Source organism: Oncorhynchus kisutch, linkage group LG28, assembly GCF_002021735.2.
Source record: "Oncorhynchus kisutch isolate 150728-3 linkage group LG28, Okis_V2, whole genome shotgun sequence".
In the NCBI taxonomy this organism is placed as follows: domain Eukaryota; kingdom Metazoa; phylum Chordata; class Actinopteri; order Salmoniformes; family Salmonidae; genus Oncorhynchus; species Oncorhynchus kisutch.
The window spans coordinates 41955941-41983644 of NC_034201.2; the positions used below are offsets into that span (position 1 = coordinate 41955941).

A 27704-nucleotide genomic window follows, 5' to 3' on the forward strand; every position below is an offset into this window, starting at 1 on the left:
CTGTCTCCCAGTCTCTCTGTCTCCCAGTCTCTGTCTCCCAGTCTCTCTGTCTCCCAGTCTCTCTGTCTCCCAGTCTCCCAGTCTCCCAGTCTCGTCTCCCAGTCTCTCAGTCTCCCAGTCTCTCAGTCTCTCAGTCTCTAAGTCTCCCAGTCTCTCAGTCTCCCAGTCTCTCAGTCTCTCAGTCTCCTAGTCTCTGTCTCCCAGTCCCTTAGTCTCTATGTCTCCCAGTCTCTCAGTCTCTCTGTCTCCCAGTCCCTCAGTCTCTCTGTCTCCCAGTCTCTCTGTCTCCCAGTCTCTCAGTCTCCCAGTCTCTCAGTCTCCCAGTCTCTGTCTCCCAGTCCCTCAGTCTCTCTGTCTCCCAGTCTCTCAGTCTCCCAGCCTCTTAGTCTCCATGTCTCTGTCTCTCAGTCTCCCAGTCTCTGTCTCCCAGTCTCTCTGTCTCCCAGTCTCTCAGTCTCTGTCTCCCAGTCTCTCTGTCTCCCAGTCTCTCAGTCTCTCTCTCTCTCCCAGTCTCCCAGTCTCCCAGTCTCTGTCTCCCAGTCTCGCCATCTCTGTCTCCCAGTCTCCCAGTCTCCCAGTCTCTCAGTCTCTCTGTCTCCCAGTCTCTCTGTCTCCCAGTCTCTGTCTCCCAGTCTCTCTGTCTCCCAGTCTCTCTGTCTCCCAGTCTTCCAGTCTCCCAGTCTCTGTCTCTTAGTCTCTGTCTCCCAGTCTCCCAGTCTCTCTGTCTCCCAGTCTCCCAGTCTCGTCTCCCAGTCTCTGTCTCCCAGTCTCCCAGTCTCTGTCTCCCAGTCTCCCAGTCTCGTCTCCCAGTCTCTGTCTCCCAGTCTCCCAGTCTCTCAGTCTCCCACCTATAGAGCACAACACTGTGTGGTGATTCTGGAAATCAATGCCTTTTTAATTCCCTCTTCCTTTTCCATATACGCTTCAGTGCCCAAATAGAATGATCATAATAGTTTGTTAAGCCCAGCATGAAGGCAAAGACCGATTCTATGCCATTTAGAGTGAATGTGAATACAGATGATTCATGGGCTGGTGAGGACTATCTCCTAAAAGGATTAGGGGTTGAGGGTATAGGTTTGTCATGGTGAGGGGACAATCAGATTGGGATATTCAACTGGTCACAGGTTTTGGCGTGGATGGAACTTCTATTCATTGTATGCATGAGTGACCCTCGTTATTGGGGGATGTAGATAATGGAGGTGATTTATTCCAACCTAGCTGAAGGGTAGTGGGCTGTTAAATAACCTTTGCTATAGCAGAATGTTTCAACATGTAGAGGCAGGATTAGCAGGGGAACATCTCAGACAGACACCCACCCTCACCACCTTGTCCAAATTCAACCAGGGGAAATGTAATTGGAAATTGCGTTTGTGAGAGAACACATGAGAACACACAGACACACACTTTTTGGGGCAACAATTATCAGGAACGATTAGGAAGCTATGCTTTTTGTTTTGATGTTTTTGGAGATCAAATTGAGCGAATCTGTTGAAGTTTGACCACCATGTCCCCCTGATATGAAGGGTGCATCCGTGCACACTGTCCCCGCATGTTTGCAAATATCACTGTGATGCTGACGCAGGATGACAGAGGCAACCTGTTGGGGAGGAGCCAATAACGCAATGCGCGAGTGGAGCAGTTGTAACAGCAGGCAGCAGTGGAGCACAGGGAGCCAAGATGGCGTCGCTGTGAGAGGGAGTGACTGACAGACAGAGAGAGAACCTTGCAGGGAGCACTGGGAGCCAAGATGGCGTCTGACAAACAGAGTGAGACCCTTGCAGGCAGCAGTGGAGCACAGGGAGCCAAGATGGTGTCGCTGTAAGAGGGAGTGACTGACAAACAGAGAGAGAACCTTGCAGGGAGCACTGGGAGCCAAGATGGCGTTGCTGTGAGATGGAGTGACTGACAGACAGAGAGAGAACCTTGCAGGGAGCACTGGGAGCCAAGATGGTGTCGCTGTAAGAGGGAGTGACTGACAAACAGAGAGAGAACCTTGCAGGGAGCACTGGGAGCCAGATGGCGTCTGACAAACAGAGTGAGACCCTTGCAGGCAGCAGTGGAGCACAGGGAGCCAAGATGGTGTCGCTGTAAGAGGGAGTGACTGACAGACAGAGAGAGAACCTTGCAGGGAGCACTGGGAGCCAAGATGGTGTCGCTGTAAGAGGGAGTGACTGACAGACAGAGAGAGAACCTTGCAAGGAGCACTGGGAGCCAAGATGGCATCGCTGTGAGGCGGAGTGACTGACAGACAGAGAGAGAACCTTGCAGGGAGCACTGGGAGCCAAGATGGCGTCGCTGTGAGAGGGAGTGACTGACAGACAGAGAGAGAACCTTGCAGGGAGCACTGGGAGCCAAGATGGCGTCACTGTGAGACGGAGTGACTGACAGACAGAGAGAGAACCTTGTAGGGAGCACTGGGAGCCAAGATGGCGTCACTGTGAGAGGGAGTGACTAACAGAGAGAGAGAGAGAACCTTGCAGGCAGCAGTGGAGCACTGGGAGCCAAGATTGCGTCGCTGTGAGAGGGAGTGACTAACAGAGAGAGAGAGAACCTTGCAGGGAGCACTGGGAGCCAAGATGGTGTCGCTGTAAGAGGGAGTGACTGACAGACAGAGAGAGAACCTTGCAAGGAGCACTGGGAGCCAAGATGGCGTCGCTGTGAGACGGAGTGACTGACAGACAGAGAGAGAACCTTGCAGGGAGCACTGGGAGCCAAGATGGCGTCGCTGTGAGAGGGAGTGACTGACAGACAGAGAGAGAACCTTGCAGGGAGCACTGGGAGCCAAGATGGCGTCACTGTGAGACGGAGTGACTGACAGACAGAGAGAGAACCTTGTAGGGAGCACTGGGAGCCAAGATGGCGTCACTGTGAGAGGGAGTGACTAACAGAGAGAGAGAGAGAACCTTGCAGGCAGCAGTGGAGCACTGGGAGCCAAGATTGCGTAGCTGTGAGAGGGAGTGACTAACAGAGAGAGAGAGAACCTTGCAGGCAGCAGTGGAGCACTGGGAGCCAAGATGGCGTCACTGTGAGAGGGAGTGACTGACAGAGAGAGGCCCTTGCAGGCAGCAGTGGAGCACCCGTTGTGGTTTGGCGGCAAAGTCACACGTCGAGGCGAAACCCGGGTGATGCTAGAAGACAAGAGGAAACTGACCCTGTTATGCAAGCGGACTGAGGCAAAAATAACGACCTGCTCACACACCCTGCTCTGCCTGCACTGATTTATGGCGCATCTGGCAATGGAGAGGAAAATGCGCAGCTATAATCTTTCTGTTGGTTTTACAGTTCGTTTTCTCACACTTTAATCTGAGCCCCATCGTGCCTGACATCCAACGCCACACCTTCCAACGTCTCGAAAAGGACAGGCTTTTCCCTCTATCACATTGATACGAACGGTGAGGTTTCTGCCTCTTTTTCACGTTCTTATTTCTGGAAAGGGTCGAATCATGACGAACAGCGTGCAGCTCGCGCCGACCCTGTGCTGAAGCGATGTTTCAGGACCATGGATACCTGTTTCTCTTTTTCTGGTTTACAAAATAAAAGCACAAATGGATGAAGAAATCGACACCCGCAAAATCAACAACAGCTTCCTCCGAGACCACAACTATGCAACTGAAGGTATCTATCCATATTGAATGAATACATATATCGCTTTAAATAAAATGTAGGCTATAGAATGCGAACCGGTGTTCCACCGGCGGCATGTAGGCTATCATCGGAATTGTTTAAATTTAGTACACCGTTTTTGGGGGTGCGGTGCATTGCTTTTTAGGGACAACTGGTGTGTTACTGACTTGTCATATGGTTGAAATGACAACATTTGGTCAGTACTAATTACTGTAGGCCTGCAGTCTCCTTCTCAGAAAAGAGAGTAGAATAGAAGGAATGGCTGTCTTGCATTAACCTGTACTGTAGTGTGTCAGTGGTGTGGCATTATCGAGATGTTCAGATATTAGAGAATGCACAATGCAGTCATGGATATGTTCATTTCTATCTATTCGGGAATAAGTCCCAGAAGCTACGCACATCCAGCTGCTTTAGCTGGGTCTTTAAGGGTCTTTAAGTCCAGAGTGGAGTCGGTGACACAATTCCCACAGGGAAATAGGCAAGTCCTTCTGGTCAACTACACAACAGCAGATCACAAACAGCATTAGGATGACCATTTCATGTCAACCACACGAGCAAATATTGATCGATACGCAATAATTCATTTAGAGAGTGAGGTTACTTATTATTAGCAGTAGTAGTAGTAATAGTATCAGCATTTTAATCGGAAAACATTGTCTATAAACTGTTTGGATTCCACCTGCTTTCTGAATGGTTGGTTATGCTGTGTTTGTAACAGTGGAGCAATTCCTTGCGTGTGTAGTAACATATTTATGGGCCGAGTTTTGCAGGTGTCAGAGTATTGCAGGTGTCAGAGTATTGCAGGTGTCAGAGTATTGCAGGTGTCAGAGTATTGCAGGTGTCAGAGTTTTGCAGGTGTCAGAGTATTGCAGGTGTCAGAGTATTGCAGGATACAACAAAGTATTTCAAGATGGAACATGAGACAATCCGATTTTTGCTATTCAGAATTCAACTTTAGTTTTCTAAACATTTTGTCTTCTTTTTAAATGTCAATCCTGAAATATACAAGATGGTACAAAGAGAATGCTGGTCTTTCTCATTTTGATTTCCATCTTGCACATGGCTTTGATTGATTGATTGATTCAGGGCTTTATCAACAGAAAGCAGATAAATCATACTGAGCAGCCCAGCCAGTGAGATGAGAAACGAGAGAGCTGAAATACCCATAAAAGCTGAACCAGCAGACAGGCAGATAGATGCCACTGGCCTCATACAGCTACGACACATAACACAATATTAACTCTCATTTCTCTCGCACAGTCTCTCCCCTCTGTAGTCACCCTCGTCGCTAAACCGCCTAGCTACTGCAATCTCCAGGAGGGCTTAACCTGTGCCCTTCTTTCCTACTGAAAGTGTTGTTGCATTGTCTCTGACGGAGGCATACTCGGGTGCTTTAGGGCATTTCCATGTTAAACGCCCCATAAACTCTAACACGTGCAGTTCATAGTAGAACAACACATTTGATGTCAAATGAAAGCTAAGTGTCTATAAAACACATTTACATTTGACATTTTAGTCATTTAGCAGACGCTCTTATCTCTTACAGTAGTGACATCGACCAGAAAAGTCTTACAAGATTTTAGAAATACATCAAAACACAATAATGTTGAATACCTCGGCCATCTTATATAAATATTTATATAATGTTGAATACCTCGGCCATCTTATATAAATATTTATATGTAGTTTTCTGAAATAATTTGCCTTCTGTAAGTTTATGAAATATTGCCTATGTCTTGTCACTCTGATATCAAAAACCCCGATATCTTAAAATATATTTTCTAATTTCTCTCCATGAGGCGGGAGGATAATGAAAGTTCACAGAAGTAACAAGTAAAGGTAGTTCTACCAATTAGTTATAGTGTTTTTACTGATAACAGTTTGGATTATGGTTTATTAAGTGATTAAAACACCAAATCGGTAACAGAATTACCAACATACACTGACATACTGTTATGTTCAGCTCATAGTGTCTCCTGTTATGTTCAGCTCATAGTGTCTCCTGTTATGTTCAGCTCATAGTGTCTCCTGTTACTGTCCTCTCTACCACTGACTGTTATGTTCAGCTCATAGTGTCTCCTGTTACTGTACAGTACAGTATAATTTAGTGCAGTACAGTACTGTACAGTATAATTTAGTGCAGTACTGTACAGTACAGTATAATTTAGTGCAGTACAGTACTGTACAGTATCATTTAGTGCAGTACAGTACTGTACAGTATAATTTAGTGCAGTACTGTACAGTACAGTATCATTTAGTGCAGTACAGTACTGTACAGTATAATTTAGTGCAGTACAGTACTGTACAGTATAATTTAGTGCAGTACTGTACACGAGAATTTAGTGCAGCACAGTACAATTTAGTGCAGTACAGTAGAGCACACTAGAGTGCAGTCGTATTGACTCCATTGTGCTGAACTCTTTTCTGCTGTGCTGTTCTCTTACTGTGCTCTGCCGTGATGTCCAAACTTCTCTCTATGATTGGTACAGATTTGGTACGGTCCCGACCACCCAAATATGGTCTTGTTTGGGGGCGGAGCTCATTACAATAATAGTGAGTGTGTAGAATAATACCCAAATATGCAAATGTGTACCTATTCAGGATACATCACCATGAAGAGAATAACATGAATAATTATGCATTTCCCTGTAGTACAGATCAGGAGCCATGCTGTCATTCCGGTAACATCTTATGTGAGGTATCACATCATAGCTGTGTTTTTGTAACATGTTCAGTGGAGATTGTTAGATTGTTAAAATAGTTGTATGGTTTGTTTAACTTTGCAATCAATGTTGTTCTTGTTTTTTTTTGTGGGAGGGGGGGGGGAGTGTCAGCGTCATTCTGTTAGAGCGGAGTTGCCCCCGGGGTGTATGGGTAACTGTCAGGTCTATACTATAGGGTTCTACAGTCTTCCCAGTGCTACATTCTGTTAGCGTGGAGTTGCCCCCGGGGTGTATGGGTAACTGTCAGGTCTATACTATAGGGTTCTACAGTCTTCCCAGTGCTACATTCTGTTAGCGTGGAGTTGCCCCCGGGGTGTATGGGTAACTGTCAGGTCTATACTATAGGGTTCTACAGTCTTCCCAGTGCTACATTCTGTTAGCGTGGAGTTGCCCCCGGGGTATATGGGTAACTGTCAGGTCTATACTATAGGGTTCTACAGTCTTCCCAGTGCTACATTCTGTTAGCGTGGAGTTGCCCCCGGGGTGTATGGGTAACTGTCAGGCCTATACTATAGGGTTCTACAGTCTTCCCAGTGCTACATTCTGTTAGCGTGGAGTTGCCCCCGGGGTGTATGGGTAACTGTCAGGTCTATACTATAGGGTTCTACAGTCTTCCCAGTGCTACATTCTGTTAGCGTGGAGTTGCCCCCGGGGTATATGGGTAACTGTCAGGTCTATACTATAGGGTTCTACAGTCTTCCCAGTGCTACATTCTGTTAGCGTGGAGTTGCCCCCGGGGTATATGGGTAACTGTCAGGTCTATACTATAGGGTTCTACAGTCTTCCCAGTGCTACATTCTGTTAGCGTGGAGTTGCCCCCGGGGTGTATGGGTAACTGTCAGGTCTATACTATAGGGTTCTACAGTCTTCCCAGTGCTACATTCTGTTAGCGTGGAGTTGCCCCCGGGGTATATGGGTAACTGTCAGGTCTATACTATAGGGTTCTGCAGTCTTCCCGGTGCTACATTCTGTTAGCGTGGAGTTGCCCCCGGGGTGTATGGGTAACTGTCAGGTCTATACTATAGGGTTCTACAGTCTTCCCAGTGCTACATTCTGTTAGCGTGGAGTTGCCCCCGGGGTATATGGGTAACTGTCAGGTCTATACTATAGGGTTCTACAGTCTTCCCAGTGCTACATTCTGTTAGCGTGGAGTTGCCCCCGGGGTATATGGGTAACTGTCAGGTCTATACTATAGGGTTCTACAGTCTTCCCAGTGCTACATTCTGTTAGCGTGGAGTTGCCCCCGGGGTGTATGGGTAACTGTCAGGTCTATACTATAGGGTTCTACAGTCTTCCCAGTGCTACATTCTGTTAGCGTGGAGTTGCCCCCGGGGTATATGGGTAACTGTCAGGTCTATACTATAGGGTTCTGCAGTCTTCCCGGTGCTACATTCTGTTAGCGTGGAGTTGCCCCCGGGGTGTATGGGTAACTGTCAGGTCTATTCTATAGGGTTCTGCAGTCTTCCCAGTGCTACATTCTGTTAGCATGGAGTTGCCCCCGGGGTGTATGGGTAACTGTCAGGTCTATACTATAGGGTTCTACAGTCTTCCCAGTGCTACATTCTGTTAGCGTGGAGTTGCCCCCGGGGTGTATGGGTAACTGTCAGGTCTATTCTATAGGGTTCTACAGTCTTCCCAGTGCTACATTCTGTTAGCGTGGAGTTGCCCCTGGGGTATATGGGTAACTGTCAGGTCTATACTATAGGGTTCTACAGTCTTCCCAGTGCTACATTCTGTTAGCGTGGAGTTGCCCCCGGGGTATATGGGTAACTGTCAGGTCTATACTATAGGGTTCTACAGTCTTCCCATTGCTACATTCTGTTAGCGTGGAGTTGCCCCCGGGGTGTATGGGTAACTGTCAGGTCTATACTATAGGGTTCTACAGTCTTCCCAGTGCTACATTCTGTTAGCGTGGAGTTGCCCCCGGGGTATATGGGTAACTGTCAGGTCTATACTATAGGGTTCTGCAGTCTTCCCGGTGCTACATTCTGTTAGCGTGGAGTTGCCCCCGGGGTGTATGGGTAACTGTCAGGTCTATTCTATAGGGTTCTGCAGTCTTCCCAGTGCTACATTCTGTTAGCATGGAGTTGCCCCCGGGGTGTATGGGTAACTGTCAGGTCTATACTATAGGGTTCTACAGTCTTCCCAGTGCTACATTCTGTTAGCGTGGAGTTGCCCCCGGGGTGTATGGGTAACTGTCAGGTCTATTCTATAGGGTTCTGCAGTCTTCCCAGTGCTACATTCTGTTAGCATGGAGTTGCCCCCGGGGTGTATGGGTAACTGTCAGGTCTATACTATAGGGTTCTGCAGTCTTCCCAGTGCTACATTCTGTTAGCATGGAGTTGCCCCCGGGGTGTATGGGTAACTGTCAGGTCTATACTATAGGGTTCTGCAGTCTTCCCAGTGCTACATTCTGTTAGCGTGGAGTTGCCCCCGGGGTGTATGGGTAACTGTCAGGTCTATACTATAGGGTTCTACAGTCTTCCCAGTGCTACATTCTGTTAGCGTGGAGTTGCCCCCGGGGTATATGGGTAACTGTCAGGTCTATACTATAGGGTTCTACAGTCTTCCCAGTGCTACATTCTGTTAGCGTGGAGTTGCCCCCGGGGTGTATGGGTAACTGTCAGGTCTATACTATAGGGTTCTACAGTCTTCCCAGTGCTACATTCTGTTAGCGTGGAGTTGCCCCCGGGGTATATGGGTAACTGTCAGGTCTATACTATAGGGTTCTGCAGTCTTCCCGGTGCTACATTCTGTTAGCGTGGAGTTGCCCCCGGGGTGTATGGGTAACTGTCAGGTCTATTCTATAGGGTTCTGCAGTCTTCCCAGTGCTACATTCTGTTAGCATGGAGTTGCCCCCGGGGTGTATGGGTAACTGTCAGGTCTATACTATAGGGTTCTACAGTCTTCCCAGTGCTACATTCTGTTAGCGTGGAGTTGCCCCCGGGGTGTATGGGTAACTGTCAGGTCTATTCTATAGGGTTCTACAGTCTTCCCAGTGCTACATTCTGTTAGCGTGGAGTTGCCCCTGGGGTATATGGGTAACTGTCAGGTCTATACTATAGGGTTCTACAGTCTTCCCAGTGCTACATTCTGTTAGCGTGGAGTTGCCCCCGGGGTATATGGGTAACTGTCAGGTCTATACTATAGGGTTCTACAGTCTTCCCATTGCTACATTCTGTTAGCGTGGAGTTGCCCCCGGGGTGTATGGGTAACTGTCAGGTCTATACTATAGGGTTCTACAGTCTTCCCAGTGCTACATTCTGTTAGCGTGGAGTTGCCCCCGGGGTATATGGGTAACTGTCAGGTCTATACTATAGGGTTCTGCAGTCTTCCCGGTGCTACATTCTGTTAGCGTGGAGTTGCCCCCGGGGTGTATGGGTAACTGTCAGGTCTATTCTATAGGGTTCTGCAGTCTTCCCAGTGCTACATTCTGTTAGCATGGAGTTGCCCCCGGGGTGTATGGGTAACTGTCAGGTCTATACTATAGGGTTCTACAGTCTTCCCAGTGCTACATTCTGTTAGCGTGGAGTTGCCCCCGGGGTGTATGGGTAACTGTCAGGTCTATTCTATAGGGTTCTGCAGTCTTCCCAGTGCTACATTCTGTTAGCATGGAGTTGCCCCCGGGGTGTATGGGTAACTGTCAGGTCTATACTATAGGGTTCTGCAGTCTTCCCAGTGCTACATTCTGTTAGCATGGAGTTGCCCCCGGGGTGTATGGGTAACTGTCAGGTCTATACTATAGGGTTCTGCAGTCTTCCCAGTGCTACATTCTGTTAGCGTGGAGTTGCCCCCGGGGTGTATGGGTAACTGTCAGGTCTATACTATAGGGTTCTACAGTCTTCCCAGTGCTACATCGCTGGAAGGAAAGGACAGTTTTCCCATATCTTACATGTTACAGACTGAGCTGTACAGCTCTACTGGTTTCTCTACTGTATGTGTGAAGTCACTGAGGTGAAGACAAGAGCCCGGGGTAATGTCCGGGGTAATGTCCGGGGTAATGTCAACCTAGCTTTACTTGGATATATTTTCAATATACTTTATTTGTGATTCCCAACAAATGTGTCAATTGATGAATTGTGAAGTGATTTTCCTTATTATAGTCTCTTCATATCCCTCTAATCAGTAAATCATTACACTTCTGACACAACACAATGTAGACAAATGATGTTCTCCCCTCCCCCACCTCTCCTCCATAAAAGCCCATTACTACCTTCACTGTCTCCATCACCTTCTCCAGGGCTGGAGGGGGTTGCCCCTTTCCCCGCTCCTCCATCACTAAGAGACCAGGTTAAGCCTGATTCCTCTCCTCCCTCCTCCATCACTAAGAGACCAGGTTAAGCCTGATTCCTCTCCTCCCTCCTTCATCACAAAGAGACCAGGTTAAGCCTGATTCCTCTCCTCCCTCCTCCATCACTAAGAGACCAGGTTAAGCCTGTTTCCGAGTGACCAACCCAGCCTCACCCACTGACCTACAGACTACCCTCCTCGCCTGGAGCTTAGGACCCGCCCCCCAATCCCCACCTCCTGATACCCCGCCCCCCCTGTTCCTCACCCACTGACCTACAGACTACCCTCCTCGCCAGGAGCTTAGGACCCCCCCCCCCCCAATCCCCACCTCCTGATACCACCCCCCCCCTGTTCTTCACCCACAGACCTACAGACTACCCTCCTCACCAGGAGCTTAGCACCCCCCCAATCCCCCATCCTGATCCCCCTCTCCGGAACCTCACCCACTGACCTACAGACCACCCTCCTCGCCAGGAGCTTAGTACCCCCCCAATCCCCCCTCCTGAACCCCCCTCTCCTGATCCTAACTCACTGACCTACAGACTACCCTCCTCGCCAGGAGCTTAGTACCCCCCCAATCCCCCCTCCTGATCCCCCCTCTCCTGATCCTAACCCCTGCCCCATTCCTCCTTCTCCCTCCTTCGTCCCAGTCTGCTGTCTCTGACTGTCCTAATATGAGGTCAGCTATGTCCTGCATTTGTTTGTGAAGGAGAGGAGATGAGAGGCTGTTAAGGCAACCAGACTGCTGTCTCCATCTCACCATTACTACTAAAACACAAACACATACATCACCTCTATACCTCTATAAAGACAACACGTAATCTCATGTAGAGGTAGTTGACATGGAAGTAGGTGTCTGTCATCTACTCTGTTTGTGTGTCTGGGAGGATCTAGATTTCTCTATGGGAGATGCGTTGAGGAGCAGACGTTTTCATTTTTTGTTGTTGGATACAACCAGTTCGGTGCCAACCTTTTTAGTGCTTCTAAACCCCCTTAAAAGTTATGTGTTTGAGCTAGACTTCCGGGTAGGCGTACCTCTTGCATTGTACGCGTCTAAATTCACTGATTCTGCCGAGGTCAACCATTAGATGGGGGCTGAGAGCTAGAGCGATGTTTGTGAGATGAGAGGATACTGAACGGTTCTTCTCATGAAAACGTCTCTGAAGTCCGAACGGTCTGAGCTACAAACTATGATGACCCCATTCTGAAAAGCTGAGACTCTGTGAAGTCCGAACGGTCTGAGCTACAAACTATGATGACCCCATTCTGAAAAGCTGAGACTCTGTGAAGTCCTAATGGTCTGAGCTACAAACTATGATGACCCCATTCTGAAAAGCTGAGACTCTGTGAAGTCCGAACGGTCTGAGCTACAAACTATGATGACCCCATTCTGAAAAGCTGAGACTCTGTGAAGTCCTAACGGTCTGAGCTACAAACTATGATGACCCCATTCTGAAAAGCTGAGACTCTGTGAAGTCCGAACGGTCTGAGCTACAAACTATGATGACCCCATTCTGAAAAGCTGAGACTCTGTGAAGTCCGAACGGTCTGAGCTACAAACTATGATGACCCCATTCTGAAAAGCTGAGACTCTGTGAAGTCCGAACGGTCTGAGCTACAAACTATGATGACCCCATTCTGAAAAGCTGAGACTCTGTGAAGTCCGAACGGTCTGAGCTACAAACTTTGATGACCCCATTCTGAAAAGCTGAGACTCTGTGAAGTCCGAACGGTCTGAGCTACAAACTATGATGACCCCATTCTGAAAAGCTGAGACTCTGTGAAGTCCGAACGGTCTGAGCTACAAACTATGATGACCCCATTCTGAAAAGCTGAGACTCTGTGAAGTCCGAACGGTCTGAGCTACAAACTATGATGACCCCATTCTGAAAAGCTGAGACTCTGTGAAGTCCGAACGGTCTGAGCTACAAACTATGATGATCCCATTCTGAAAAGCTGAGTCTCTGTGAAGTCCGAACGGTCTGAGCTACAAACTATGATGACCCCATTCTGAAAAGCTGAGACTCTGTGAAGTCCGAACGGTCTGAGCTACAAACTATGATGACCCCATTCTGAAAAGCTGAGACTCTGTGAAGTCCAAACGGTCTGAGCTACAAACTATGATGACCCCATTCTGAAAAGCTGAGACTCTGTGAAGTCCGAACGGTCTGAGCTACAAACTATGATGACCCCATTCTGAAAAGCTGAGACTCTGTGAAGTCCGAACGGTCTGAGCTACAAACTATGATGACCCCATTCTGAAAAGCTGAGACTCTGTGAAGTCCGAACGGTCTGAGCTACAAACTATGATGACCCCATTCTGAAAAGCTGAGACTCTGTGAAGTCCGAACGGTCTGAGCTACAAACTATGATGACCCCATTCTGAAAAGCTGAGACTCTGTGAAGTCCGAACGGTCTGAGCTACAAACTATGATGACCCCATTCTGAAAAGCTGAGACTCTGTGAAGTCCGAACGGTCTGAGCTACAAACTATGATGACCCCATTCTGAAAAGCTGAGACTCTGTGAAGTCCGAACGGTCTGAGCTACAAACTATGATGACCCCATTCTGAAAAGCTGAGACTCTGTGAAGTCCGAACGGTCTGAGCTACAAACTATGATGACCCCATTCTGAAAAGCTGAGACTCTGTGAAGTCCGAACGGTCTGAGCTACAAACTATGATGACCCCATTCTGAAAAGCTGAGACTCTGTGAAGTCCGAACGGTCTGAGCTACAAACTATGATGACCCCATTCTGAAAAGCTGAGACTCTGTGAAGTCCGAACGGTCTGAGCTACAAACTATGATGACCCCATTCTGAAAAGCTGAGACTCTGTGAAGTCCAAACGGTCTGAGCTACAAACTATGATGACCCCATTCTGAAAAGCTGAGACTCTGTGAAGTCCGAACGGTCTGAGCTACAAACTATGATGACCCCATTCTGAAAAGCTGAGACTCTCACAAACACGTTTCTTTGTACGAGAACTCTACATAGGAGATCATAGACAACTATTGCATTGTGATTGTCCCTGATGTTTTCCTGAGATCATAGACAACTATTGCATTGTGATTGTCCCTGATGTTTTCCTGAGATCATAGACAACTATTGCATTGTGATTGTCCCTGATATTTTCCTGAGATCATAGACAACTATTGCATTGTGATTGTCCCTGATGTTGTCCTGAGATCATAGACAACTATTGCATTGTGATTGTCCCTGATGTTTTCCTGAGATCATAGACAACTATTGCATTGTGATTGTCCCTGATGTTTTCCTGAGATCATAGACAACTATTGCATTGTGATTGTCCCTGATGTTTTCCTGAGATCATAGACAACTATTGCATTGTGATTGTCCCTGATGTTTTCCTGAGATCATAGACAACTATTGCATTGTGATTGTCCCTGATGTTTTCCTGAGCTTTCCTTTAAGAGTCTGATGCTTTGCATCACAACAACAATGTTATTCATTGCTATTCAATGCTATTTCAGAACTGTTACCTTGGGGGGGTGGTGAATAATTGACTAGGAGAGAAATGAACTTTTTTTTGCCGTGTCCTGTCCACTGTTTGTGGAAGTTAGAGCAGGGAATATGTCGTTAGGATTCAGGAAGAACCCATATAAATGACCAGGGGGTAAACTTGTTCTCCTTATGATGATCTGATGCTTCTGGTTTGACAACCAGATGAATAAATGATGACTCATACATTTTAAAAATATATTTTAATGTTGTGTTGTGTTTCCTCCTGCCTGTTACTGTGGTAACTTTCTCCACTAGAAGAAAATACTAAACGTAGATTGGGCACTTTTAACCTATTGTATGATTACCATAGCAACATCACGCATTTGCATATCACCATTTTAGTCCCCAATCCCCTCACATTTTCTTTGCTTGCTCTCTGGGGTCTAAGCTGGGTTACTGTAAAGCACTTTCTGACAACTGGCGATTTTAAAAAGGGAATTTTAAAATACATTTGATAGAATTTGAACAGAAAAGAGAAAAACCCATGGTGTTATCTTGACTGATGACATGAGTGTGAAAGCAGAGCAGAAATTAGACCAGGGCATGGCTGTCACGACTTCTGCCGAAGTTATTGGCTCTCCTTGTTCGGGCGGCGTTCGGCGGTCGACGTCACCGGTCTTCTAGCCATCACTGATCCATTTTTCATTTTCCATTGGTTTTGTCTTGTCTTCCCACACACCTGGTTTCAATCCCATTAATTACCTGTTGTGTATTTAACCCTCTGTTTCCCATCATGTCTTTGTCAGAGATGGTTTTATGTCAAGTGTTGTTTTATGTTGTATAGGTGCGCGACGGTTCCTCGTACCCATGTTTATTTATGGATGTACATAATTTGTGTTTGGAGCATGTTAAGTGGACTTGTATTAAAAGACTCCATTTACACTCCGTTTGACTCTCCTGCACCTGATTTCCCTGCCACCTATACACACGACTCTGACAATGGCAGTAATTAGACCAGAGTAGTTATTAGACCAGAGTAGTTATTAGACCAGAGTAGTTATTAGACCAGAGTAGTTATTAGACCAGAGTAGTTATTAGACCAGGGCAGGGCAGTAATTAGACCAGAGTACTTATTAGACCAGAGTAGTTATTAGACCAGAGTAGTTATTAGACCAGGGTAGTTATTAGACCAGGGCAGGGAAGTAATTAGACCAGAGTAGTTATTAGACCAGGGCAGGGCAGTTATTAGACCGGAGTAGTTATTAGACCAGAGTAGTTATTAGACCAGAGTAGTTATTAGACCAGGGCAGGGCAGTAATTAGACCAGAGTACTTATTTGACCGGAGTAGTTATTAGACCAGAGTAGTTATTAGACCAGAGTAGTTATTAGACCAGGGCAGGGCAGTAATTAGACCAGAGTAGTTATTAGACCAGAGTAGTTATTAGACCACGGCAGGGCAGTAATTAGACCAGAGTAGTTATTAGACCAGAGTAGTTATTAGACCAGGGCAGGGCAGTAATTAGACCAGAGTAGTTATTAGACCAGGGTAGTTATTAGACCAGGGCAGTAATTAGACCAGGGTAGTTATTAGACCAGGGCAGGGCAGTAATTAGACCAGATTAGTTATTAGACCAGGGCAGGGCAGTAATTAGACCAGAGTAGTTATTAGACCGGAGTAGTTATTAGACCGGAGTAGTTATTAGACCGGAGTAGTTATTAGACCAGAGTAGTTATTAGACCAGAGGAGTTATTAGACCAGAGTAGTTATTAGACCGGAGTAGATATTAGACCAGAGTAGTTATTAGACCAGAGTAGTTATTAGACCGGAGTAGTTATTAGACCAGGGCAGGGCAGTAATTAGACCAGAGTAGTTATTATACCAGAGTAGTTATTAGACCGGAGTAGTTATTATACCAGAGTAGTTATTAGACCGGAGTAGTTATTAGACCGGAGTAGTTATTAGACCGGAGTAGTTATTAGACCAGAGTAGTTATTAGACCAGAGTAGTTATTAGACCAGAGTAGTTATTAGACCAGAGTAGTTATTAGACCGGAGTAGTTATTAGACCAGGGTAGTTATTAGACCAGAGTAGTTATTAGACCAGAGTAGTTATTAGACCAGGGCAGGGCAGTAATTAGACCGGAGTATTTATTAGACCAGGGCAGGGCAGTAATTAGACCAAAGTACTTATTAGACCGGAGTAGTTATTAGACCAGAGTAGTTATTAGACCAGAGTAGTTATTAGACCAGAGTAGTAATTAGACCAGAGTAGTTATTAGACCAGGGCAGGGCAGTAATTAGACCAGAGTAGTTATTAGACCAGGGAAGTAATTAGTCAGTTAATGGTGTCTACCTGCCGCCCCATGGTGTCTACCTGCCACCCCATGATGTCTACCTGCCGCCTCATGGTGTCTACCTGCCGCCTCATGGTGTCTACCTGCCGCCCCATGGTGTCTACCTGCCGCCCCATGGTGTCTACCTGCCTCCCCATGGTGACCCCATGGTGTCTACCTGCCGCCACATGGTGCCTACCTGCCGCCCCATGGTGCCTACCTGCCGCCCCATGGTGTCTACCTGCCGCCTCATGGTGTCTACCTGCCACCCCATGGTGTCTACCTGCCGCCTCATGGTGTCTACCTGCCGCCCCATGGTGTCTACCTGCCGCCTCATGGTGTCTACCTGCTTCCCCATGGTGTCTACCTGCCGCCTCATGGTTACCCTGTGGTGTCTGTCGAGGAGGGAATACCAAAGCTCCACCGGGAGCTGTTTCCACTCAGAACCTTAGGGAGAGAGGATCTGCCTGCTGAGAGGTGGTGTGGATTAGTCCTGATTGAATGCACACCTTGGGTGAGAGGTGTGTGTGTGTTGTGTTTGTGTGTGTGTGTTTGTGCGTGCGTGCGTGCGTGTGTGTGTGTGTTTGTGAGAGAGAGAGAGAGAGAGGTGGTGTCACGTTGTGATTGTGTCCTCTGTAATCAGATCTCAGCCTCTTAGAGGGCTCATCCTCTCCCCTCCCAGCCGACTCCCTCCCTGACAGGGACAGAGATTCATGGACCTCCCAATTCACACAAAATGGATACGGGTGGGGTGGTAGAGGGAAGAGAGCGGGGAAGACTGGCTACTGTTCCAGGGAAGACTGGCTACCGTTCCAGGGAAGACTGGCTACCATTCCAGGGAAGACTGGCTACCGTTCCAGGGAAGACTGGCTACCGTTCCAGAGAAGACTGGCTACAGTTCCAGGGAAGACTGGCTACCGTTCCAGAGAAGACTGGCTACAGTTCCAGGGAAGACTGGCTACCGTTCCAGAGAAGACTGGCTACAGTTCCAGGGAAGACTGGCTACCATTCCAGGGAAGACCGGCTACCGTTCCAGGGAAGACTGGCTACCGTTCCAGTGAAGACTGGCTACAGTTCCAGGGAAGACTGGCTACCGTTCCAGGGAAGACTGGCTACCGTTCCAGGGAAGACTGTCTACTGTTCCAGAGAAGACTGGCTACAGTTCCAGGGAAGACTGGCTACCGTTCCAGGGAAGACTGGCTACCGTTCCAGAGAAGACTGGCTACAGTTCCAGGGAAGACTGGCTACCGTTCCAGAGAAGACTGGCTACAGTTCCAGGGAAGACTGGCTACCATTCCAGGGAAGACCGGCTACCGTTCCAGGGAAGACTGGCTACTGTTCCAGGGAAGACTGGCTACAGTTCCAGGGAAGACTGGCTACCGTTCCAGGGAAGACTGGCTACCGTTCCAGGGAAGACTGGCTACCGTTCCAGGGAAGACTGGCTACCGTTCCAGGGAAGACTGTCTACCGTTCCAGGGAAGACTGGCTACAGTTCCAGGGAAGACTGGCTACCGTTCCAGGGAAGACTGGAACGGTTCCTGTGCGCTTATCCCAAAATACACATCATTATAGTAGTCAAAGCCTTTGACATTCATTTGACATTATGTCATAACTCATGAATATGTTGGAAATGATTAGACATTAAAAGTCTAAAAGTTGTACGAAGCTAAATAAGGAGTGAACTGCCATGGAAGCAGTTATATCAGATTAAGGGTCAAGCACTAACTGGAATTGCCCTGCATGTATACTACTCAAACTGAGAGGCCTCTGTTTATGACCTTTCAACAGATCCTACTACTCTCAGGAAATATATTGACTGCTTGAGTGACGGCTTTACAAGCAAATGATATGCACCAAACCAGAGAAGAGAAAGTTACTAAAGTCAAAATGTAACATCAATCCTACAGTGTTTTTTTGTACCACCTGCCTTTGGTTCAATGGTGATTTTAGCAGGTCAAACTTGGTTGGGCATGCCAGCAAAACCACAACACAAAACAATACATGAATTACACTGTAATGGTGACAAACAGTGTCCACAAACTGTTAGGGCCTACATAAAGCTTTCACAACAGCAGAGCTTTCTTTTCAACGCCATGGAGTGAATTCTTACCACTGCTACACCTTTTTTTATTTTACCTTTATTTTACTAGGCAAGTCCGTTAAGAACAAATTCTTATTTTCAATGACGGCCTAGGAACAGTGGGTTAACTGCCTGTTCAGGGGCAGAACGACAGATGTTGTACCTTGTCAGCTCGGGGATTTGAACTTGCAACCTTTCGGTTACTAGTCCAACGCTCTAACCACTAGGCTACCCTGCCGCCCCAAATATGTTTTCAAATGACAATTCATATGTACAAACTATGGCATAAGAAAACAATGAGTTGATAAGAGGCAATCGATCATTTTGATTAAGACATTATTAATGAGCTAGCTAAGACGGACATAGTCAATATAACTATTTGTTCAGCACTTTTGAAATGTACAGCGACAGAATTCAGAACATGGGCCGTTCTTACAGTTTTCTCCCTGTACACCAAGTCAGAACCAAACGATAAATAAAGGGGGCATATAAGCAGACAATGAAAGCTCTTACAATATGATGTTCGATGATGACATTTCTCTAAAACAGGCTATTGGCTACATGTGCACTACCAAGTCAGAACAGTAGGCTATGTTATGAGGGGGAAAGGGACCATATTATTAGGGTAAGTCACATGGGCTACTAACAGCTTACTACACAACATACACTTAGTATTACTTTCTTAACTACTTTATACATATCTTCCTGGCATATTACATAATTTATGCAGCAGAATACAAAACATTTTTGGACTCACTTTGTTGTGCTGTGCTCACTTGAACAGGAAGGTGGCGTGTTGGTCCTTCTTGTGAGCAAATTTTGTCATCAAAGTCTAGCATTCTCTGGATTTATGATGCTTTCACGACAACTGTGAACTCGAAAAAAACAAGGTTGAATCATGACTTCAGTGATCTTCAGGACAGTACTCTAGAAAGAGGCCAGAGTTCCCGCCTTGGAATTCTGAGTTGGATGATCGTTAAAAATGTATTTTCCCAGTCGGAGCTCGTTTTTCCAGAGTTTCCAGTTGTCTTGAACGTGGCAGAAGTCATGCTAGATTGCCAGCATGGCTAATGTATTCAACCTTTTCTGGCCCATGATGTTGCATGTGAACATTTATCGTTTTAAGCTTGGAAAAGATACCCTTAAACCCAGACTTGAACTCCACTCTCTCTCCACTGAATAGTGGCTAGTGATTGCTTTGCAACACCTGCAGTTAGACACTGATTCCATCCAAACCACTCATTGTTGAATTTGAGATTTCCCACTTGTTGTGTAATGTTTATGTCCGATGTCCTATGAGCACTGATACGTTTTATCTATCATTTCTCTTCATATGACAATTATGATCGTATGACAGTAGATCATCAACTAGATTGATGGTGATGATGACTGCTTGTCTAGCTTGCTAGCTAAGATTTTGAAAGTATGATGTTGACATAATCAGTCCAATCAAAGCTACTGTAGATATAACGTGATGTGACGTCATTTTATCTGTGGCCAATGACCTTGAGCCTTCTTGAATGGGCACTTCTAATGTAAATCTATGGCAGCACCCAAGGGGCTCGAATTTTCGAGCTCTCCCCTTAGATTTTGAGGTGACGTAGTGTCCCCCATGAGTGACAGAACACTGAGCCAATCATGGCGCAGCTAGAGAACATTACCAATCCCTACGCTCCGTATTTTCCGCTGGCTGCCCCACCACCACATAAAGCACTGAGCTAGGCTGAGACACCACCACATAAAGCACTGAGCTAGGCTGAGACACCACCACATAAAGCACTGAGCTAGGCTGAGACACCTGCATTTTGGAGCTGCCTTACTCTACAAAACAATAAATACATCATGTTTGTATGTGGCTTCATTAACTCAATTATTATTATTTTTTACATTGTTTGCAACCTGATATGTGATATTCAAAACAGGCACACAAATATATATATATATATATATTTTTTGCTAAACATGTGGTGCTCAAAACAGGTGGGGCTCTGAATGACCGGTTGCCACTGGATTGGTTCATTGGTTTTAGAGTCTTCCTGTATCTGTGCCTGTTTAAAATATTGTTTGAAACATTCAGTAAACATCTAGAATGTACAGTAAGTTCAGTATAACTCATGAGGAACATCATGCAGTGTTTCTGTCACCATCCTCTTGGGTTTATGGCCTGGCCCAGGGCCAAGTCAGGTAACTTATTTCCCATTCAGTGTGAGCAGTAAGTAGTCAGGTAGAGACATAATGAGACAGGAGTCACATCTCTCTCTCTCTCTCTACTTTGGGGCCAGAGGAGGTAACATTGCAAGGCTGTTGTGACGAATGCTGTACACTCAAATGAGCCTTCTGCCTTATGGATGGGTTGGGAGTTCACAGGAAACAGAGAGAAGGAGAGACGCAGGAAGATGGAGGGAGGCGGGAGGCGGGGGGTTAGGTGGGTAAATAAAGCTCGGAGCTGGCTGACCTAGAATTGTGAGCGGATGTTTTTTGGAGCTACATACCAATACACTACTATCGCTGAAAGGAACTGCAGTACATTACAATCCGATGTATTGTTGGTATGTCAGGCACAAATGGATTTGAAATGAATGAGCGTGTATGGCATTTCCCAGGATTAAAATCACAGCTGCCAATGTGTTTGATGCCTGGGTTTGATTAGGCCTGGATGAGTTGGAATGATGCTCTGAATATTTATATGTTGTGGAGCAGTCCCATGTGTGTCGACTCCCCATCCTGGTAACATATGCTTCTGTGAGCATGCCTTTGTGAGCTTCCCAATCCCACTGGAATCCCTTTGTGTGCAGCAGAGGGAGTCTGCCTTTGCATTATGATGACACTAATTTAGGGCTGGCTGTTTGTGTGCCTCTGTGGAGGTGTGTGGATTAAACCACATGGGTCAGCAGCCATGTTTGCTCCATGGATTTTGGGCATCCATGCAGTGTCATCAGCCCAGAATATAAAGGTTGACGCACTCGGCTCATTATGTGACCTGATTGGTTCCTACTGTTATCCACTCTGGCCCTGCAGTGCTCCTGTAGTGCCCCTATACCCTGTACCTGTTAATGTGTATGACCTGGTACTTCTAAGATTTGAGTTGCATTCCTTTTGGGTCTCTCTTTATAATAGATCAAGAATAACACTCCAACAGCTATATAATAGATCCGGTCTAAATCTCCAACAACAGAATTCCACTCATTCTGTAAACCTGTTTTGTTGCCTACAGCTTATTTGTCTTGTTTGGTGGTTCTGTTAAATACACATCTGTTTTCGCTATGCTGTTTGCAATCGATGGGGTATTGTTTTGCTGCTGCTGCAGCCTCTACCCTGGCACTGCTGTCCTATCAAGATGATTTTTGTGTAAACAATAGTGAGGAAACAAGGACAAACCCGAGCAGCGACCACGGGACATCCACCCTCCGTATGCGCTGTGTTGCCCAGTGAAAGGTCCCTCCTACTACCCCTCCACTCCTCCACCCCCCTAGTCAGTCCTGAATGGAATCTCAGGGTTAGCCTTTGAGGGTTGAGTAGTGATGGACTGTGGTAGTGGTGGACTGAACTAGTGGTGAACTGTGGTAGTGGTGAACTTAGGTAGTGGAGGACTGTGGTAGTGGTGGACTGTGGTAGTGGTGATCTTAGGTAGTGGTGGACTGTGGTAGTGGTGGACTGTGGTAGTGCTGAACTGTTGTAGTGGTGGACTGTGGTAGTGGTGGACTGTGGTAGTTGTGAACTGTGGTAGTTGTGAAGTGAGGTAGTGGTGGACTGTGGTAGAGGTGGACTGTGGTAGAGGTGGACTGTGGTAGTGGTGGACTGTGGTAGAGGTGGTAGTGGTGGACTGTGGTAGAGGTGGACTGTGGTAGAGGTGGACTGTGGTAGTGGTGAACTGTGGTAGAGGTGGTAGTGGTGGACTGTGGTAGAGGTGGACTGTGGTAGTGGTGGACTGTGGTAGAGGTGGACTGTGGTAGAGGTGGACTGTGGTAGAGGTGGACTGTGGTAGTGGTGGACTGTGGTAGAGGTGGACTGTGGTAGTGGTGGACTGTGGTATTGGTGGACTGTTGTAGAGGTGGACTGTGGTAGTAGTGGATGGTCAGGGGTCTGTTGACATGCCTGGTGTTTGTCCAGAGGAAGGAGATCAGCTCTCCAGTCCCCAAGCGTGCTTCATGACCAGGTCCCAGAGGACATGTGATATAAGAATGGCTAAACAATGCTATATTGTTCTTCTGCATCAGTATATCGACCCAAAACCCACCAGCATCTGTGCATACTGCATACCAATCACTAGAGTTTAGATGCCATGACCTCTATTGTGAAATGAAGACAATGCTACCTGTCAGACGCACATGGATTGTGTGAAATCTTGGTGAAACAATAGAAACCGTAGCACCTTGACGGGTGGCTCAGTATTCCAAGATGGATGTGCTCAGAATTAAAAATACCTCAATATCCAAGCTGCTCACAAAGAAAATGTTTTTAAGAGAGATATTAATGCCATCCCTTCTTGTCTCCTCTTTAAGAGGATATTATTGATTGAGAAATGATGGACTACAGGACTGCCATTAAATGCTGCTGAGTCTGTGCATGTTTAGCTATAGTTAGCAAATATTTCTCTTACTTTATAACCCTGCACTGTTGGGAATGGGTTCGTAAGTAAGCATTTTCACTGGTAAGTCTACACCTGTTGTGTTCGGCGCATGTGACCAATTACATTTGATTTGATGTATGTCTATTGTCTGTCACCAGACGAGCTAAACTACTTCTATACTCGCTTCCAGGCAAATAACACTGAAACATGCATGAGAACACCAGCTGTTCCGGAAGACTGTGTGATCACGCTCTCCACAGCCGATGTGGGTAAGGGTAAGACCTTTAAACAGGTCAACATTCACAAGGCCACAGGGCCGGATGGATTACCAGGACTTGTACTGTGAGCATGCGCTAACCAATTGGCAGGTGTTTTCACTGACATTTTTAACCTCTCCCTGTCCGAGTCTGTAATACTGTAAGAATATTTTGAAGATAAATACACAAAGCAGAGTTTGAGAGGACTAATGGTCAATAGTGAATTGTAAATAGGAGTTAGATTTCAGCTCAACATCTGTTTAGGATCTGTGGGATGTCAGTAATGAACTCAGAGCTATGTGTGCTTTGTGGGCCATGTTTTCCTTGGTCTGTACATTGAGTCTGGAGTGGGATACTTGTTATTTGGCTATTGGCCAAGTGGTCCTGCAAGGACTTCTGATTGGTCAACCCCAGGCTAGGGTGGGGGGTTATAAGTGGCATCCTGTCCTTTGTTCTGAGGAGAAAAGCTGAGGACAGGGGAGACTGAACATCTGACTCCCAGCATAACATACATTTTTTAAACCTTTTTTAACCTTTATTTAACGAGGCAAGTCAGTTAAGAACACATCCTTATTTTCAATGATGGCCTAGGAACAGTGGGTTAACTGCCTTGTTCAGGGGCAGAACAACAGATTTTTACCTTGTCAGCTCGGGGATTCAACCTTTCGGTTACTAGTCCAACGCTCTAACCATTAGGCTACCTGCTGCCCCCATCTTGATTTGTCCTCTCTGAATAAACCTATTTTTTGCCCCCTGATTTGCTTTGTAGTTTATGTTATTGAAGATTAACATAAATTGCTAACAATACTAATATGTTTTAAGCAGACCACCACAGTGCCTGTGCCCAAGAACACTAAAGTAACCTGCCTAAATGACTATTGACACTCACATCTGTAGCCATGAAGTGCTTTGAAAAGTTGATCCATGGCTCACATCAGCACCATTATCCCAGAAACCCTAGACCCACTCCAATTTGGTTAGGTAACAACACATCCGTCACGCTGATCCTCAACACAGGGGGCCCTCAGGGGTGCGTGCTCAGTCCCCTCCTGTACTCCCTTTCCACTCATGACTGCATGGCCAGACATGACTCCAACTCCATCATTACATTTGCAGATGACACAGTGGTAGGCCACATCAACGACAACGACGAAACAGCCTATAGGGAGGAGGTCAGAGACCTCTCTCAACGTGATCAAGACAAAGGAGATGATTGTGTACTACAGGAAAAAGAGGACAGAGCACGCCCCATTCTCATCAACTGGGCTGCAGTGGAGCAGGTTGAGAGCTTCAAGTTCCTTGGTGTCCACATCACCAACAAACTAACATGGTCAAAGCACACCAAGACAGTCGTGAAGAGGGCACGACAAAACCTACTCAGGAGACTGAAAAGATTTGGCGTGGGTCCTCAGATCCTCAAAAGTTTCTACAGCTGCACCATCAAGTGCATCGAGTGCATCGACTGGTTGCATCACTGCCTGATATGGCAATTGCTCGGCATCCGAACGCAAGGCACTACAGAGGGTAGTGCGAACGGCCCAGTACATCACTGGGGCCAAGCTTCCTGCCATCCAGGACCTCTATACCAGGCGGTGCCAGAGGAAGGCCCTGAAAATTGTCAAAGACACCAGCCACCCTAGTTATAGACTGTTCTCTCTGCTACCGCATGGCAAGTGGTACCAGAGCGCCAAGTCTAGGTCCAAGTGTCTTCTAAACAGCTTCTACCCCCAAGCCATAAGACTCCTGATCACCTAATCAAATGGCTACCCAGATTATTTGCATTGCCCCCTATTTTACACCGCTGCTACTCTGTTGTTATCATCTATACATAGTCACTTTAATAACTCAACCTTCATGTACATACTACCTCAACTAACCGGTGCCCCCACACATTGACTCTGTACCAGTATCCCGCGTATATAGTCTCCACATTGACTCTGTACCGGTATCCCGCGTATATAGTCTCCACATTGACTCTGTACCGGTATCCCGCGTATATAGTTTCCACATTGACTCTGTACCGGTACCCCCTGTATATAGTCTCCACATTGACTCTGTACCGGTCTCCTGGGTATATAGTCTCCACATTGACTCTGTACCGGTATCCCGCGTATATAGTTTCCACATTGACTCTGTACCGGTACCCCCTCTATATAGTCTCCACATTGACTCTGTACCGGTATCCCACGTATATAGTCTCCACATTGACTCTGTACCGGTACCCCCTCTATATAATCTCCACATTGACTCTGTACCGGTCTCCCTCGTATATAGTCTCCACATTGACTCTGTACCGGTCTCCCGCGTATATAGTCTCCACATTGACTCTGTACCAGTCTCCCGCGTATATAGTCTCCACATTGACTCTGTACCGGTATCCCTCATATATAGTCTCCACATTGACTCTGTACCGGTATCCCTCGTATATAGTCTCCACATTGACTCTGTACCGGTCTCCCTCGTATATAGTCTCCACATTGACTCTGTACCGGTCTCCCGCGTATATAGTCTCCACATTGACTCTGTACCGGTCTCCCGCGTATATAGTCTCCACATTGACTCTGTACCGGTCTCCCGCGTATATAGTCTCCACATTGACTCTGTACCGGTCTCCCGCGTATATAGTCTCCACATTGACTCTGTACCGGTCTCCCGCGTATATAGTCTCGTTATTGTTATTTTACTGCTGCTCGTTTCTTGTTACTTTTATCTCTTATTCTTTTCTGTCTTTTTATTAGACTGCATTGTCTGTTAGGGGCTCGTAAGTAAGCATTTCACTGTAAGATCTACACCTGTTGTGTTCTGCGCATGTCACTAATACAATTTGATTTGATTTGTCTTATCTGTGAGAGAAGAGTAGTGCTGGTAAAAAGCCATGCTTCCTGCTGTCTGTTCCTCTTGGGCTAGAGGACGGCACCCTGCTAGAGCATCAGCATTAAATTACACTGCATCAAGATGGAAATGTTGCCCATTAGTGCAAATAGTCATGGCCACATCTGGTCATATCAACAATTATGTCACTGCAGAATGCTATGTGGGTACTGTGCAACACCTTTCTACGCCAATGCCTGGTTGTAATCGCTTCCAGTTCACCTCTGATGAGGACCAGCAAAACTCCCCAAAAACTCCTCTAATTGCTAATCTGGCACGTATAGCTAATCTGGCACGTATAGCTAATCTGGCACGTATCGCTAATCTGGCACGTATAGCTAATCTGGCACATATAGCTAGTCTGGCACGTATCGCTAATCTGGCACGTATAGCTAATCTGGCACGTATAGCTAATCTGGCACGGATAGCTAATCTGGCACGTATAGCTAGTCTGGCTCGTATAACTAATCTGGCACGTATAGCTAATCTGGCACGTATAGCTAGTCTGGCTCGTATAGCTAATCTGGCACGTATCGCTAATCTTGCACGTATAGCTAATCTGGCACGTATAGCTAATCTGGCACATATAGCTAATCTGGCACGTATCGCTAATCTGGCACGTATAGCTAATCTGGCACGTATAGCTAATCTGACACGTATAGCTAATCTGGCACGTATAGCTAGTCTGGCTCGTATAACTAATCTGGCACGTATAGCTAGTCTGGCTCGTATAACTAATCTGGCACGTATAGCTAGTCTGGCTCGTATAGCTAGTCTGGCTCATATAGCGTTTCCTCACCTCCAAAAACAAGATGGTGGTTGTGATTTGAAAACAGAGCTGTCGGGTTGTGATTGGGTAAGAGACACATGAATGGCGTGTCTTTGAATTTGACATGGTAGCGCGCATTGGCATCGGAAAACAAGGGATTGAATATAATTTTCTTTCTATTTTTGGAACTGGAAGCGGTACAACCAGGCATTGGCGTGGAAATGTGTTTCCACCTGGCCGCCCCTACCTTGGTCAACAGCACTGCACCCCCCACAGCAACTTGCCCAAGCCTCCCCCATTTCTCCTTCACCCAAATCCAGATAACTGATGTTCTGAACGAGGTGCAAAATCTGGACCCCCACAAATAAGCAGGGCTAGACTATCTGGACCCTCTCTTTCTAAAATTATCAGCCGAAATTGTTGCAACCCCTATTACTAGCCTGTTCAACCTCTCTTTTGTATCGTCTGAGATCCCCAAAGATTGGAAAGCTGCCATGGTCATCCCCCTCTTCAAAGGGGGAGACACTCTAGACCCAAACTCCTGCAGACCTCTATCTATCTTTCTAAGGTCTTCCAAAGCCAAGTGAAGAAGCAGATCACCGACCATTTTGAATCCCACCGTACCTTCTCCACTATGCAATCTGGTTTCCGAGCTGGTCATGGGTGCACCTCAGCCACACTCAAAGGCCTAAATGATATCATAACCGCCATCGATAAGAGACAA

At 46.6% G+C, this 27704-nt stretch overlaps 1 protein-coding gene across 2 annotated transcripts in view; it reads left to right on the top strand.

Annotated features, from left to right (window-relative positions):
• Window positions 1-27704, top strand: part of LOC109873045 (serine/threonine-protein phosphatase 2A 55 kDa regulatory subunit B beta isoform) — a 174031-nt gene that overhangs the window by 44936 nt on the left and 101391 nt on the right. The window contains exon 1 of one of the 2 annotated variants that reach the window (XM_020464547.2): window positions 1623-3615. The exons of the other annotated variant lie outside the window; for it this stretch is intronic. Within the exon in view, the coding sequence (XP_020320136.1) occupies window positions 3546-3615 (70 nt within the window). The 5' untranslated portion in view covers window positions 1623-3545. Of the gene's footprint in view, window positions 1-1622; window positions 3616-27704 lie in introns of those variants that run through there. 2 annotated transcript variants of the gene reach the window in all.